General features: G+C 34.3%; 1 protein-coding gene across 1 annotated transcript in view; it reads right to left on the reverse strand.

Moving 5' to 3' along the window:
• Gcat (Glycine C-acetyltransferase) overlaps window positions 1-17,275 on the reverse strand; it is a 443,581-nt gene that overhangs the window by 121,237 nt on the left and 305,069 nt on the right. The window contains exon 9 of the mRNA XM_090401262.1: window positions 12,452-12,553. Coding sequence (XP_090257388.1) covers window positions 12,452-12,553 — 102 coding nt within the window. The remainder of the gene's footprint in view (window positions 1-12,451; window positions 12,554-17,275) is intronic.

The raw sequence follows: 17,275 nt of genomic DNA on the forward strand, positions 1-17,275 counted from the left end.
GACATAGGATAGGAATCAGTTTTGGTGCACAAACCTTCAAGACAATTGGGGGAATGCCATCAGGGCTATGACACTTTTTTGAGACCAAGAGACCAGAAAATTTGGAAATAGTATTTTTCTGGTCTCTTTCTGACAAAAGGATACAGGGGGCACTGTATGTTGAGCATGTGGAATGGTTGGGGGGGGGGGGGGGCATTTACCATTCTCAGTTATGTGTGCATTGCAAGCAAAGTGTGAAGCCAGGAGATTTTCTTTTTCTGTGGGTGATGATGCAATAGAGTCATCTGGGTATGATGGGGGAGGAATAGTGTTGGGCAGAAGTCATGACAAATTGCTTTTGCGAGAGACCAAAAGGCTTGGTTGTCGTTTGGACAGAATGCTAGTTTCCTGTTTTTTGCTCTTTCAAACTCTGAGAATAATTTTCTTGTTTCTATTTCGGGCTTGAGTATAAGCACTAAAGTAGGATGGAGTTCTAGATGTGAACCAGTTATGGTATGTTTGATTTTTCATTTTCACAGCCTTGGCACATCTTTTGGAGAACAAGGGAACGACAGCTCAGAGCAGTGTGGGGATTGTGTGTTTCCATGCCAGTGAAGATTACTTTAGTGATATATTCGTTGCATTTGTTTGGGTGGGAAGCCAGAAGCAATCTGGTATCCGTTTTTAGTGCAATCCTCCCTTTTTTTCTCCCTAGGTGCTGGTTGTTGTTTCTCCTAATTTTCTTTGATACAATTTCTAATGTTTCCTTTCTAAAAATTTATTTTAATTGTTTAATTACTGTAGCTTTATTCTTCCACTTTTTTATATTCACCTTAAATGCATTAACATTTCCAACAATGATCTAAAATCCTAAAACACACCCCACCTTAACATCACCAGAGTTCAAGATCGGTACTATCAACATAAGAAGCCTGAATGGCAAAGAAATATAGCTAGCTGAGGAACAGGATAAGTACCAGATCGACATAATAGGGGTGACTGAAACAAAAAAGACAAAAACTGGTTAGAAATTTCTGAGCAATAAATACAAAATGTTATACTTAGGCAATGAAAATTAACGAAAAGAATGTGTAACCGTAGCATTCAATGCTAAATACGAGGCTAATCTTCTTGAATGGCAGGTAATATCAAGTAGAGTGATGTGGACAATGAGCGTATTTGTACCTATGGTCCCACAGAAGGTTCCTTAGTAGAATCTGCTGTGGGACCATAGAGGTGGAGGAATTTTTTTGTCTTTAGAGAAAGCAACTGATACAATGAAAAATGAAAAGTTGGTCCTTGTTGAGGATCTAAATAGCAGAGTAAGAAATTATTGTCAGACATACAAAAATATTTTGGGAAAATTCGGAGAAAAGAGCAAAGCTAATAATAATGGCAAATACCTGTTGGATTTCTGCTCAGGACGTGGAATGGTTATTACTAACACAATGTCCCAACATAAAAATGTACACAAATTCACATGGAGAGAAGAGGCAAGGAATAAGAAAAGTCTTATTGACTATGTTATTGTTGATAGCGATGTTTTCTCCCTGGTGCAGGACACCAGAATATACAGAGAATTTGAAATTGGAAGTGATCACCATAAAACTGAATTTCATATTGAAAAGAAGAACATATAAGAAAGTTTTAACGTGAATAAATGCTGAGCAGCCGTGAGATGTGAACTGTAGACTAAAATACACAAACATTATTTAAGAAAAAATGGAAAGGTTTGAGAACTGGAACCAAACCCTGGAGATTCAGTGGCAAGCCCTGAAGAAAACATTGAATGATTCAATTTTAACTTATGGATCTAAGAGCTGCATTAGAAATAAAACACTTGACTAGAGACCACAGATATGAGAGTCTAGAGAAAGATTAGGAGTATGAACAGATGGCATCAATGGTAATATCATATTAATTTATTATACAATGAAACTAAACAAACACACGTAATAACTACAGTAATAAGTTTTAATAAGTAAATATTTCATCCTAAGTATCTTAGGACATCGTCAGTACAGTTAATTCAAACAATACTAGGAATAACATACAGTTAGGGTGCATATTTACAACGGAATCCCAATATCCATGCAGTACCGTGTTACAGAATTAAATTAAGATATAACTGAAAAAAATATATATATATATTTTACACAATTTTGTATGACATTTTCCCATACTTTAGGAATAGCAAGAATGTCATTACAGTTTAGATTTGGTCTGTGAAGTACTGCTTCAGCACTTTCTTTATATAAACGGTCTTTTCCTAATGGATCTTATGGTTTGGGTTTTCAACCCCGTGTTGAGTGAGGCCAGATTTCTGCAGTTTGATAAGACGGATATGGTGTTGATGTTCCGAAATGCATTTATGAACAAATCTACCTGTCTGCCCATAGCAAGACAATTTACAGGAGCATGGAACCTCGTACATGCCAGGTAGCATCAGAGGTGAGAGTTTGTCTTTAGAAGAAGGTAACAAGTTATAGATCTGGTTGATGAGTTTGTAGGTAGTAGCAAGTTTGTATTTCTTCATAATTTTTGAAAGACGTTCGGAGATTCCCATACCTTTGACATAAGGTATGGGAATCCTATGGGCTTGTTCTTGTCTAGGTTGATGTGTGTGGGAAAGTGACTGATGATTTTTTGAGTTGTTTTAAGATTGTATCCATTTAGTATGGCTGCATTTTTGATTATTTCCAATTCTTGGTTTAGAGATTCTTCAGAGGAGCAGAATCTGTGTGCGCTGGTTAGTAATGCTTTAATGATGCCAAATTTTTGAGATGGATGATGAGTAGAAGAATTGTGAATATAGCAACCTGAAAATGTCGGCTTGCGATAGACAGAAGTGGAGATGAAAAAACCATCTACTTTTCTTTGGATGTGTAAATCCAGAAAGGAAATACCTGTGGACATTCTTTTTCTAGCTTAAATTTGATGCGAGTATGAAGAAGGTTTATTTTATCTAGAAACAGGCGTAATTCTTGTTCGGAATGACCCCAGATAGCAAAGATGTCATCGACATATTGTAGCCAAATTTTTGGTTTGAGTTTAAACGTGAAAATTTTTTCTTCAAGATATTCTAGAAACAGGTTTGCTAAGTTTAGTAATAAGGGACACTCCATTGCTGTTCCTTCCTCTTGCTTGTAAATTTTGTACCTGGCATGTACGAGGCTCCATGCTCCTGTAAATTGTCTTACTATGGACAGACAGGTAGATCTGCTCATAAATGCATTTCGGAACATCAAGACCATATCTGTCTTACCAAACCGCAGAAATCTAGCCTCGTTCAACACGGAGTTGAAAACCCAAACCACAGGATCCATTGGAAAAAGACCAAACTTTTACATAGATCTTTATATAAACATGAACGTTTTATATAAAGAAAGTGCTGAGCCCTACTTCACAGACCAAATCTAAACCGTAATGACGTTCTTGCTATTCCTAAAGTATGAGAAAATGTCATACAAATTTGTGTAAAATAATTTTTTTTTGCAGTTATATTTTAATTTAATTCTATAACATTTAAGGAATATATCATTTTCAAATGATTAATTATATCCAAGTCAATTAATCATAGTCCATCTTTATTTTCATATAGTTTATCATTATTTTGCACACAACATTTAATTGCATTTAGAGCACTTTACAACTTTACGAGCACTTTATACAAGCATGTAGTCATTTTTAAATTGTGTTGCTAATTCATTGGATTCTTTATGTTTTTCCAGAGCAAAAAACAGTGAATACTATTATGTATTTTTTTATATTTTTAATATTGTTTCTACTATTCTTTGGTTCCAATATTTACAGCAAATTATTATTATTATTTTTTTTTTCAAGTCTTTAAATGTCATCAGAATGGTTCTGTTTTAGCTCTTTCAGATTCTTTACTCCCTTGTATCAATCACTGAAATCTGTTTTTTTTTCTTCTTTTATGTCAACTATTTTTATACTGTGTATTGTATCTTTATATAGTCCAGAGTTTATTTCCTATTTGTCCATCTATACTCTTTTTCAGGTTATTTCGGAAGTAGTGGAATAAGCTACATTTCCAGCTTTTCTTATCATTCGTACTATAGGCTTGCACTGCATAAAATAGTTCCTTAAATTTTTTTGACACACTTCACTGTTGTCATAGTAACAATGAATTAATATCTCGCTACTTTCAGAAGTGGTATGGCCTGTAGTATATTTCTTTACTTTCAAGATAATCTGAAAAAGAGTATAGTTACTGCTGATGTGAGACTTATGAGTAATAAATAAGTTGTTTGATTTGCTTAAACAGCCTTATCAGAACTACATAATATGCATGAGGAAACAAACATCAGCATCTTCTGTCAAATGGAAACACCAGTTACTCTTAAGTAAACCAATCATTAATATACATATATTCAAAGCAATATGACAAGATTCTCACCAAAAATATTGAAGCACTATAGAGAAAATGAGAAATATTGTTCAAGAGTAAGAAAGACTTGACTCTTCAAAAAATAAAAATTGAATACGCTGAACTCAACTTGGAGAGCGAGATCAGAAAAGATGTGTGATGTTAATGCTACATTAATGAAGGATGTGCCAAAAAATAATGCCAACTTAAAAATAGGAAAACATTGGCATGTCTATTGGAAAAAAATGGATCACTACCTAAAAATATAAAAAGGAAAAAACCACCAACAACAATAACCAGTGGAAAATTCTCACAAATGGCAAGTAATTTCTATTTGTGCTATTACTCTTACTGGATAATAAATAAGCTGTTCTCCTGCTATCAGCACAGAAATTGAGAATGTCATACATGAGATGAAAAATGGAAGAACTCCAGCAAAGATGAAATAAATGTTGAACTGTTAAAACATGGACTTGAAGAATTGTTACTTATTCTGGTTGAACTTTACAAAAACATTATTATCAATGAATTTGTCCCAGATCATCTGCTAAAATCAAAGATATTTGTTAGCTACAACAATTTCTCATAATTACATACTGTTCATCAGAATATTTCGAAAGAGACTATCAGGCCAAGCAGAAGCAAATAAACCATATGAGCATAAGCAAAATTTATGGAGAACTTTCCTACAACACACCTGCATACAATAAATCAAATTACTAAAAAAACATAATCATTATAAAAAAATCTCTATACATCACTTTTATTGCCTATTACCAAAGCAATTTGTAATTTGACTCCACAGCCCATGCAGCTCTTTTAGATGCTCTAATGGAGCAAGACATACATTAATATATTAAACCGAGCCTAGCTATTTATAGCAAAATTCATGTAGCTGTCTGCACAAAGAAAGAAAGGCAGATTACTTCCCACTCAATAAAGATGTTAAACAAGGTAACCCAATATCCAATTGATTTTTTTTTGCTACCCTTGAACATGTATTCCAAAATGCCTGAATGGAAAATAACAAGATGGATCAATATTTTGGGAAAGAAACTAAGCATCACTGATAATGCCATCTTAACAGAAGATTCCACTAAAATGATGGTAATGATAAATAAACTAAGCAATACAAGCAAATCCCTGGAACTTTAAATGAATTTAACAAAAGAAAAATCATGACTAATAGCTAAAAAATTTCTATCTTGTACAATAACATGATATTGAATACCAAAGTATACCTATCTGGGATAAATAATATCCTACAACAACAGACAAGAACTAGAAATACAATATCTAGAATAATTAAAGCATGAAATAATTACAGGAGACTGGGCCAGTGGATGAAGGGCTATTCCCCATCTCTCTCTCTCTCTCTCTTAAAGGAAGGGATGATGAATAATATAACTGTAATATACAATTAATACAGAGTGACTAAACTTAGTTCTTGACAAAGAAAACTTAAAAAGGGGATCGATATTTGATCCCTCCACATTTTTGACATTAGACAGATCACAAAAACTCATGTTATTCACAAAACTAAACAAAGGATGTGGGCTGGCCATGAAGCCAGGAGGATAGTAGATGGACAGACCATCAATATTACAGTTCGAATTCCCAGAAAGAGCAAGAGATCCAGAGGAAGATAGAGGATGAGATCATGGGAATAGCAGTAAAACTGGATGAGAATGTCCCATAAGAAGGAAGAGTGGAGATAATGGGAAGAAGGCTTGGGTCAGCAGTGGGATATAACAGTCTGATAACAACAACAAATCTTATATATAAAAGGAGTACCTTCAGACTAAGCATGAATTTAAAAATTGGATCATTTAATTCAGTGAGATTAAGTCAGAATACTTATCTGTTAAAACAGACTATATCATCATAACAAAGCTGATTTAAGATCAGCAATAAAAGAAAAACACAGAAAACATCAGCTGCACTCAGTAGAGAAGCTATTAAACAAAACATTTCAGCTATTTAGACACAATTTTTAGTGAAGATAGCAAATTAAATATGAAATAGACAAAAGAATAAGCAATATTGATATGATGAGAAGCCAAATAAATAAATTTACGTAGAAAAATGCCCTCCAACCATAAGGCTGTGGGTTCGAATCCCGCCACGGGCATGGATGTTTGTGATTGTCTGTGAAAATAGTAGTGCTAGTGGTAAGCGGTAGATGGCGTTCGTGTAGTTGCGGTTAGCTGTAGTTGAAGAGTTGTAGAACAGGTGCCCTCCCTCGATGAGTCTTTGGACTCCCTGGAGGTGTTATGTAATAATAATAAAAGCCTGGGGGAGACCTGACTCCTACCAGGTGCTTCCCTTGGGTAGCAGGTGAGGGAAACCCCAACGGGTTGCTCCGAATAAAGAATAAGGAGTTGTGGACCAAAGGATGCAACAGAGGAGTGGCAAGCTGGCTGCATTATTCTGCCATTCAACCCTATGAATCAGGAGTCTCCACTGTGTCAAGAGAATGTTACTGTGTCTGAGGAAACTGACACGACTGATCCTAGATCACAGGGAGCAGCCGAGAAGTTTAGTGTGTGGTTAGCCAATAGAGTTTCGCATCTCTTAACCTTAAATATAAGGACAATGTTAAAACCTGGGAAAATAAATTTGATGGAAAAAGAACTTGCTAGGATTAAATGGGACATTGTAGGTTTGGCTGAAACCCATTGGACAGGAGAAGGAGTTATAAATCTAAATTCAGGAAAACTATTCTACTCGGGCAGAGAGGACAATATACAGAGAAGGAGTCACCATTATAGTGAATAATAGTCTACAAAATGCAGTCATGGCCATAGAACCACATGGCCCAAGAATGATTGCTATGAGATTAAAAGGTAAAGAAAAACATGTTCACTTCACAATAATTCAAATCTACGCCCCCGACCAGTCACACGAAGATGAAGAAATCGATACCTTTTATGATACGCTGCAAGATCTCATAGATAAGACACCAATAAGAAAGATATATTAATAGTGATGGGAGATTTTAATGCCAAAATTGGGAAGTTCACCCTAGGCATGGAGGATGTGATGGGCAGGTTCGGAATCGATAACAGAAATGAAAGAGGTGAAAGAATATTAGAATTTTGTAAAGAAAATAAACTATTTATCTGTAACACCCTTTTTTTCCATAGACCTTCCCACAAATACACATGGACCTCACCAGATGGTACAACAAAGAACTGAATTGATTACATTCTAATCAAACGCAACTGGAAATCATCAGTGCAAAATGTTAGAACTTTAAAAACTCCAGACTTTGACACTGACCATGAACTGCTAGCAGCAAAAATTAAACTAAAATTCAAATATCGTAAATCACGAGCTCCTATCAACAAAGTGGACCTGTCAAAACTGAAAGAGAAATCTATGCAAGATAATTATCAGACACTAATAGGAAATGAGTTTAGAAGATTATCCTATGACAATATAGAAAATACATGGAATCAAGGTAAAAAAATTGTTAGAAGTGCTGCAAGAAATATACCTGGTGCAACATCAAGACCAAATCATGAATGGATAACCCCTGAAATTCTAAATACCTTAGAAGAAAAAAGAGCAGCAAAGCATATATTAAATATAAAAAATACAGAAGAAAATAAACAACATTATAAGAATCTTAAAAACAAAATTGATAAAATGTGCATATCTGCCAAAAATAACTGGTTGGAGGAAAAGCAAAACTCTGCGAAGAAGCTAATAAAAGAAATGATAATAAAACGGTATACAAAATTATCAAAGAATTAAGTAAGATCTATAAAGATAAACCATTAACAACCATAACTGGAGCAGAAATTATAAATGCAATAAACCAAATGAAACTTTCAAAAGCTACAGGTAAAGATGAAATATCTATAGAACTATGGAAATATGGTGGCAAGGAAGCCATTAACTTCTTAATGAATTTATTTAATCAAATTCTTTATAGTGGAGTAATTCCAACTGACTGGAAAACAGGAATTATTATACCAATTCATAAAAAAGGAGACAAAAGAATATGTAAAAATTACAGACCCATAACACTCTTAAATCATAGTTATAAACTATTCATTCAAATTATACAAAAGAGAACACAGGTGCTTACAGAAAAAATCATAGAGGAAAACTGAGAAGGATTCAGGCCACATATATCCACTATAGATCATATCTTCACCATAATAATATAGGAAAAATATTGGGAATACAACCTGCCCATATACTGTTGTTTTATAGATTTTAAGCAAGCCTTTGATTCAGTTAATAGAAACAAATTGATTACTATCCTAAAAAACATAAAAATGGATTCTGATATTTTAACTTTATTACAAATTATTATGGAGACACCAAAGCTTTTGTTAAAACAAACATTATTAAAACCGAGAATTTCAGAGTCAAGAAAGGTGTAATGCAGGGATGCCCTCTCTCACCTCAACTCTTTATCCTCTTCCTAGAAGAAGTCTGTAAAACCATAGCCGATGAACCAGGTGTAAATATCAATGGTACCAACATTAATCACATAAAATACGCGGATGATATCATTATTTTAGCAGATTCTAAACCACAGCTAGAAAAAACTATTAATATTTTAAACGACTCTTGTAAAACTTATGGTATGAAAATAAATCTTCATAAAACAAAAATAATGAAGATAGGTAGAGAAGAAGAAAATATTTCTATAAATCTTGAAAATCACTCACTGGAACAAGTTAATAAATATGTTTATTTTGGCAGTCTTATATCTAGTAACCTCAACAATATGGAAACAGTAAAACACAGGCTAAACCTAGGTTGGACCAACATGAATAAACTAAACAAAATATGGAAAAATAAAAAAATCCCAACGAGTCTAAAATTAAAATTATATAAAACAATTATTATCCCAATGGCTACTTATTCTTCAGAAGCTTGGAGATCAACTCAACAACCAAACAAGAAACTTCAAGCATTTGAAATGAAATGCCTCAGAAAAATTAATAACACCTACTGGATGCAATACAAGACTAATGATCAAGTCTGATAGACTTCCCAGATAATATAATAGACACAATCATTAAGCATCAACTGAGGTTTGGTCATATTCAGAGAATGGCCCCTCATAGACTCCCATATTTAGCTCTGAATGGATATATCGGAAGAAAAAGACCTAGAGGAAGACCAAGAAGTACTTGGATAAAGTTGCTGAAAGAACATTCACATCTACCCAGCGATAGAGTCATGATTGAGATGGCTAAAGATCACGATAAGTGGAGAACCTTTCTTCTTAGTGGACTCAACCCGTTACCAATCGGATGAGATGAGAGAGAATAATAAAAGAGAAAAATCAACTACAACAGTACAGACAAAACAACACAATGTTCAAACCAATTCTGTACGGGTTAGAAATAAAACAACTGATCAAAGATTAGAGGGCACGTATATATATATATATATATAAATTGGTACATCCATTAAGCATAATGCCTCCCCTCACCATGACTCCAGCACCATTGTATCTATTCTTTTCAAGAATGTTCTTGCGATGGTAAGCAGCATCACTTTAACGATAGATCAAGTGTTGTCTATCAGAGGAAAGATTAAAATGCCTCTCATTCGTAAACAGTACATTAGTCCAATGGGGTCTTGTCCAATTTTTATGGTACAACACCACTGAAAACGTGTCCTATGATACCTATAGGTATCATAGACCTATGCCTTTTCATAGGTATATGAAATATACCTATGAAAACGTGTCATATAAACCTACTACTGCCATGGTGTGTCGATCATATTTTGCTGTTATTACAAAAAATATATCTGGCTTCATGCTCTGTGGAAGAGCAAGGGCAACATTTTAGCAAATATCTAGAACACATCTGATTGGTTTGAAACACTGTCCAGAGCCTGGATACAATGCTATGTGAGATTCCAAACGCTCTGGCAATATCAATAATTCTTCCCCATGTGAAATCATCTAGATGATGTATCTGAGACATTAGAAGACATCCAAGTTTGCAACTTTATTCTTTATCAAAAAGAGCTTCCTTCAAACAAAATTCGCTTAAAGCAGCCTTTTATCCTGTTGAGTGCTACCAGGTGACTCCTTTGCATGCGATTCAAAAATATGAATGTATACCTGCTTTCTACTTGAAATCATCAGTTATACGAATTGCTACAAGCTAATTTGTCTGAATTGCGGTTGTAATCTTCAGAAATGGTGTTCGTCCTTAGGTTTTTTGACACCAGTGTAGTTCAGGCACTACTCAATATCTGTACACAGCCTAATGCAAAACATATCAAACTAATGCCTCATTTTACCCTCTACCTGTCTCTCCAAAACAGTCATTTATATACTGTTTTTCTCAATGAGTATATAATTCACAGCTTTTTAAGAAACTTGTTAAAGATTACTTCTTTCTCCTTAATCACTTGCCCACACTTGGCACTGTTGTGTGTTGTTGTTATTATTATTACCACCCCAAGACCTCATGGAGTCAAAGACTCATCTGGGAGGTCCTTTTATCACACACACAGTTCATCATACTGTGTTTTAAGCATATTCAAACTCTTCACAGACACCACATTCTCAGGCAAGGCATTCCAATCATTCACAACTCTGCATGAAAAAAACCTGCCTCTCACTCCCCTACTCACACCCTCTTTATACAGTTTCCAGGGATGACCTCTGGTTCTCCCATGATCCCCCACTATTCTCTGTAAAACTTCTCCAGCATTGATCCTGTAATAACCCCTTACCAACTTGTAGGTCTCTATCATATCTCTCCTCTTCCTCCTGTCCACCAGACTCTGCAAATTACATCTTCTCAATTATACGCACGGCATGTATTTTATAGCCTTAATCCTTCCATTTCCCTTTTGTACTTGTATCCATCAATCAGTTTGCCACTTTTGTACTTTTACCAGCAACTTACTACCAACTAAAGGCAATCATATCACATAAAAGTATTATCTTTCTTATTCCACTAGCAAAGCTACAAATTCTAATGTTTGCCGATGATCTAGTACTGATATCCCACAACCCAAAAGAGCTAAAAGAAATAGGTGAAAAAGTATACACAAACAGCAGTAAGATAGGCTTAGAAATGAATCTAGAAAAAACAAAATGGATCAAAAACATCTACACAAGTGACAGCCACGTATGTATTGATAACATCCCTATAGAACAAGTTGACTCATACAAGTACTTAGGACAAACAATAAAAATGAATAACGATTTATCTGAAGAACTAGCAAAAAGAAAGAAAGCTGCATGGCTATCATTCAACAGACTAAAAGAAACACTTACTGATCCAAATCTTGACATCTCTCCGAAGGCAAAACTATTTAATAGTGATACTCTACCATCACTCACATATAGATCAGAAACATGGAACACTACAAGAAAAGAAGAAGAGACTTTCAGAATAACTCAGCGTGCAATAGAACGCAGGATTTGTAACATCAGCAGAATGGAACATGTTAAAAACACAGAACTAAGAAAGAGATCAGGCATAAAAGATGTGGTAACTGCAGTATATGAAAGCAAGATGAGATGGGCAGGTCACGTAGCCAAACTCAGGGATAACAGATGGATATATAGAATACTCAACTGGCAACCAAGAATAAAGAGAAAACCAGGAAGACCACCTACAAGATGGGAAGATCCACTAGTGAAATCTAAACATAACAGCCAAACTCAGGGATAACAGATGGACATATAGAATAATCAACTGGCAACCAAGAATAAAGAGAAAACCAGGAAGACCACCTACAAGATGGGAAGATCCACTAGTGAAATCTATGGGTATAACACGGCCGAGAGAGGCTCGAGATTGTTGGAGGCATCTTTGTGACCTGCACTCGTGGAGAAATCCTGAGTGAAACACGGGTCCATCAAGGTAATTCCACTAGCTATTTTTATCCACTTTTGCAACACTACTATTATCAGACTCATGTATGTAAAAGTATAGTAATTCTTTGCTGCACAATCAACTCACTCAAACTTAAAACCATGCTTGTTAACAGTCACTCCCATTTTATTGTAGTGGAGATAAAAATATTTACCACATATTCTTTTGCCATCTTATCTTAATAGTTATGCAGAATAATACTTACGATGATATTGAATCCAGCAGCTTTCATGTTTTTTCTGAACTTTTTAGTGTTACTGTTCACTTTTTCTGTCAGTGCTGAACTGCTCAGAAGGATATCAAAAACCTGAAATAAGTAAAATTAACCAATTACTATAAATATTAATTTTTTCATTGACAGGTGTCAGTTTCATTACTAGTTTCAATTTAAAATGCATTCATTGCAGCCAATTACTGCAAAAATTCTTAATAAAAGAAAGTGGTTTCTTTTGTCTAGCTGTAAGTCTGAGCATGTTTAGTGCACTTTATTTTATTTATTTACTTTTTTTTTCAATACCTTCAAGCAGACTTTCTCCCAACACAGCATCAAAATATTAACTTTGTTATGAAAGATGAAGTTTTCTCCATTTGATAAACCTAAACATTTTCATCATATACATTAAAAATAAAAAATCTTGCACTGAATTTGCATTAGAAAAAAGATAAAAACAACTAACTGTCCACTGTGAACATCTTGGTGATAATTTTCCATTAACATTTACTGCATTTGACTGATATATGCACAGTTTATTTTCACTACTCACATTACCCAGATTGAGAGTCTCGCCTTATTTATTGAAGGGCTAAATTTAACCCTTAGTTAAATTTTACTGTAATTTTACTAAAGAAAACTGGAACACTGCATTCATAATGGAATCTCTCTTTCTCTTCAAGCTTATCCCAATATCATTAATATATAAATTGAGTGTAAAAAAGCCCAGCCACCCTCTTATCGATGCTACTAGTTTCATTTCTGTCCCCAAATATATTATCATCTTCCATGCATTATCCTGTCAAATGCCTTAGTAAAGCTAGTAATGTCTTGGTATATCCATTTTGTTTATCTGAGTCAGATACAATTCAGTTATAACTTTATTATTATTAATAATAAAATTCCATGCAGTCAGATTCATTGCTGGAAGACTTTCTCAACCAGCCACATACAGTATCCATCACAGCAAACCTGCAACTCATTCCCACTCCTAGCATTCACAAAACATTCTGGCTATGGATTTCACTCATCCATTACTCTGTAAAAAATCTACTCTCACTCCTTTTTTGCCACATTTTTACAGAGTAGGGATGGCTTCTTATTTGAATCCCCCTTGCCTGCTATTCCATTAATCCTGTAAAATTCCCTCACTAAATTAAATGCTTCTTTTAAGTGTCACCTCTTTTCTGCCTAGAATTTACATTTCTTCAACCTCTCCTCAAAATCAATAGCTTTGAATGTCAATTTTGGGGTGTGCAACATTGACACAGTTTCTGAATCCTCATTAGGGTTGACACATTATGATGTAAACCAGATAACAATATCTACAATAGAGTAGTCGTGTTTGTGTGTGTGATCTAATTGATGTCTTGTACAGCAATACAACCATATCCTTATCTATACCTGTCAGTATGCTTATCATAGCAGAAATGCACTGTCAAAGTTTCACATTGTAATAGGTTCAGGCCTCTGTTGAAGGCTCCATGATCCTCCCACATTTCATCAACTATGATACAGTGCTACACTTATGCATTCTGAAGTGCAAGTCCCTGAACTTATTAACAGTAAAACTCCTACTAAAAGTCTATTTAAATCTTCCTGAAGGGACTTGATATCAGCATTACCTCTTACAATTCTCCTCAACTTTGCTTCATCAACAAACTGAATCTCCTCCAACAAGTCATATGAAATATCATTAACAAATAAGCTGAATTTCAAGAATTTCATGAAACTAGGACATAGAGCCCAGTTAACCCCCCCCCCCCAATTATTTTCATCAGGGAACCAGGACAAAAGGCAGAAAAGTTAGTTACTGGAACATATCCCAACTAAACCTCAGCAGAGTTCAAGATTGGAGCCATCAACATAAGAATTGGATAAGCCAGATTGACATAATTTGTGTTACTGAAACAAAGCAGACAAAAAAGGTGAGATCTTTCTGAACAAACAAATACAAGATGTTGTATTTAGGCAATTACAATCATGGAAAAGAACGAGCATCTATAGTATTCAGCACTAAATATGAAGATAATCTTCTTAAATGGCAGGCAATATCATGTAGAGTGATGTGGGCAAATATCAGAATGGGGAACTGTACAATGAGTTATTCGTGCCTATTGTCCCACAGAAGGTTCTACTAAGTGGAGGAATTTTTGAGGCAAAGAATATATAGAAATATATATAGAAATATAATAAACAGATAAATAATAGAAATATATAAAACATATATAAAAATATTTTGGGAAAAACTGGAGAAAAGAGAAAAATCTAATGATAATAGCACATACCTGCTGGAATTCTGTTCAGGATATGGACTAGTCATTACTAATACTATGTTGCAACATACAAATGTACACAAATTCGCATGAAGAGAAGATGCAAGAAATAAGAAAGTCTCACTATGTAATTGTCGATAGCGATGTTTTCCCACTAATTCAGGAAACAAGAGTGTACAGAGTATTTGAAATTGGAAGAGATCATCATTTAGTTTTGCATAAGATAAAACTGAATACCATATTGAAAAGACAAGTGTGTAAGAAAGCTTTAAAATGGATCAAAGTTGAGTAGCTTTCGAAGATGAGAGTAGACTAAAATACACAAACATTATTCAAGAAAAAATGAAAGAGTTTGAAGACAAGAACCAAATCTTGGAGATTTAGTGGTGAACCATGAACCTATATGGTGAGGTTGTCTGTAAGGACAGAAAAACCAGAACTGCATGGTGGACTCCTAAAGTTAAAGAAGCAGTCAAGGAAAAGTAAAAAGCATACTGAAAGATCCTAGCTTGCAGAATCATTCAACTAAGTCAATTTGTGCTCTTAAAGAATGTGGAAAAAAATGCAAGAAAGCAAAAGACTGTATAAAACTAGCTAAAAAAAAAAGTCACGGGAAACTTTGGTAAGAGCATAGAAAATAAATATCGAGTAGGTGGCAAAATATCCAGGAGGCTATTGGAAAAGAATAGAAATGGAGGAAAGAGTACTATAAAAGGAATCAAAAATGATAAAGGTGGCATGAAAACTGATAATAAAGATACTCTAGATGTATAGAGTAATTAATTTGAAAGATTGTTGAAACAAGCAGTGACAGCATGGTGGTAGAAAACAGTCAACAGGAATCCAATCAGGAATACATATCAACACTTGTAGAAAAGCCATTAAAAATATGAATGTGTAAAGGCAGCTGGAGCAGATTATATTTAACCAAAAATGCTTAAATATGGAGATATAAAAGTTTTGTAATGGCTACTCTGCATAATTCAGAAAGCCTGGTCAGATAGTAGGGTTGAATTCCAGATGATAAGAGTAGAGCTCTCTTAATACCCATCTATAAAAAGAGAAATAAAACTCAATGTGAGAATTACATAGGAATTTCCTTACTGAGTGTTCCTAGTAAGATTTATGCAAATATACTTCAGAAAAGGCTAAGAAAATTTGTGGAAAGGAAGCTTGGTGAAGAACAAGATGGGATGGCCAAATAGAGATTAATAGGATCAGATTTTCACTTTTAAGACAAACAGTTGAGAAATCATAAAACATAATGCTCTATCTTTAAGTTAGATCATTATGTTTTATGATAATGATAATAATAATGATAACAAAACATAATGATATATCTTTAAGTTTAATAGATCTGGAAATGGCATATAACAAGGTGCAAAGAGAAAAGCTGTTCAACACACTACAGTTATACTGTGTAAATGGAACATTATATCAAGCAATACTTAGTCAATATTTAAGTTGCAAGTCAGCTATTAGAATAGAAGGAGTTACAGGAAGATGATGTGGACTCTTGTCTCACAAGAGTCCACATTATCTCCACTGTTATTCATCATATATATGGATCATATTATGAAGGACAGTGACATTAAACCTGACATTGAAAGTGGAAATGTTAATCTCAGCTCTTTACTTTATACATGTGATATTATACTTCTAAATAAATCCAGTACAAGTCTTGCAAAAAAAACCTACCTAAACTTAATTGTTGTAATAAATTTGGTATGAAAATCAGCAATAAAAAAGACAAGGACAATGAAAATAGGCAGATACACTGAAAACATCAACTGCATTTTGAATGGAGAACCTATAGAACAAGTGAAACATTTCAGCTGTTGCATGCAGCGAATATGGCAAATTAAATATGGAAATGAACAACACAATTAGCAAAGCTGGTATGGTAGGAAGTCAATTGGATAAATTTACATGGAATACGAGAGAAATTAGTCAATACACAACACTGGCCTTATACAAGACAGTGATCAAACCAATTTTAACTTATAGATCCAAGAGCTGGGTTAGAAATAAAACAAAGATAAGTCATATCTCTGTCTCATATCTATGGTCTTATCTTAGTCAAAGAAAAGACCATAGATATGAGAGTTCTGAGAAAAATTAGGGGAGTGAACAGATGGAATCAGTGGCAGTATCATATTAAAAATGAGGATATTAGGAAAGAACCTGACATTGTTAGAATTCAGCAATGTGTTAGCAGAGTTAATCTCAAGTGAAATGGTCACTCAAACAGAAAAGAAGATGAAAGGTTATCCTCCCTACCTGCTGAGGTGGATGACATAGTGAGACCAAATTACACTTCTTATCGATGTTATTCAATGGGTGTTACAGAATCGTATCCAGATTTAGCTGTACATCTATAGACATCTTTTCCAGTTGGGGAGGGTAATAAAACAGGATGGCAGAAAAAAGACCCAGAGGAAGAACAAGATCTAGGTAGACCGATACAGTAAAAAGTGCCTTAAAAGACAGAATATAAGATCTAATAATATTGCAGTTAAGACAGATAACAGATTAATTTGGA

This window comes from Typopeltis vanoorti, chromosome 12 (assembly GCF_054136105.1).
Source record: "Typopeltis vanoorti isolate ZY-2024b chromosome 12, IOZ_Tvanoo_1.0, whole genome shotgun sequence".
Lineage (NCBI taxonomy): Eukaryota > Metazoa > Arthropoda > Arachnida > Uropygi > Thelyphonidae > Typopeltis > Typopeltis vanoorti.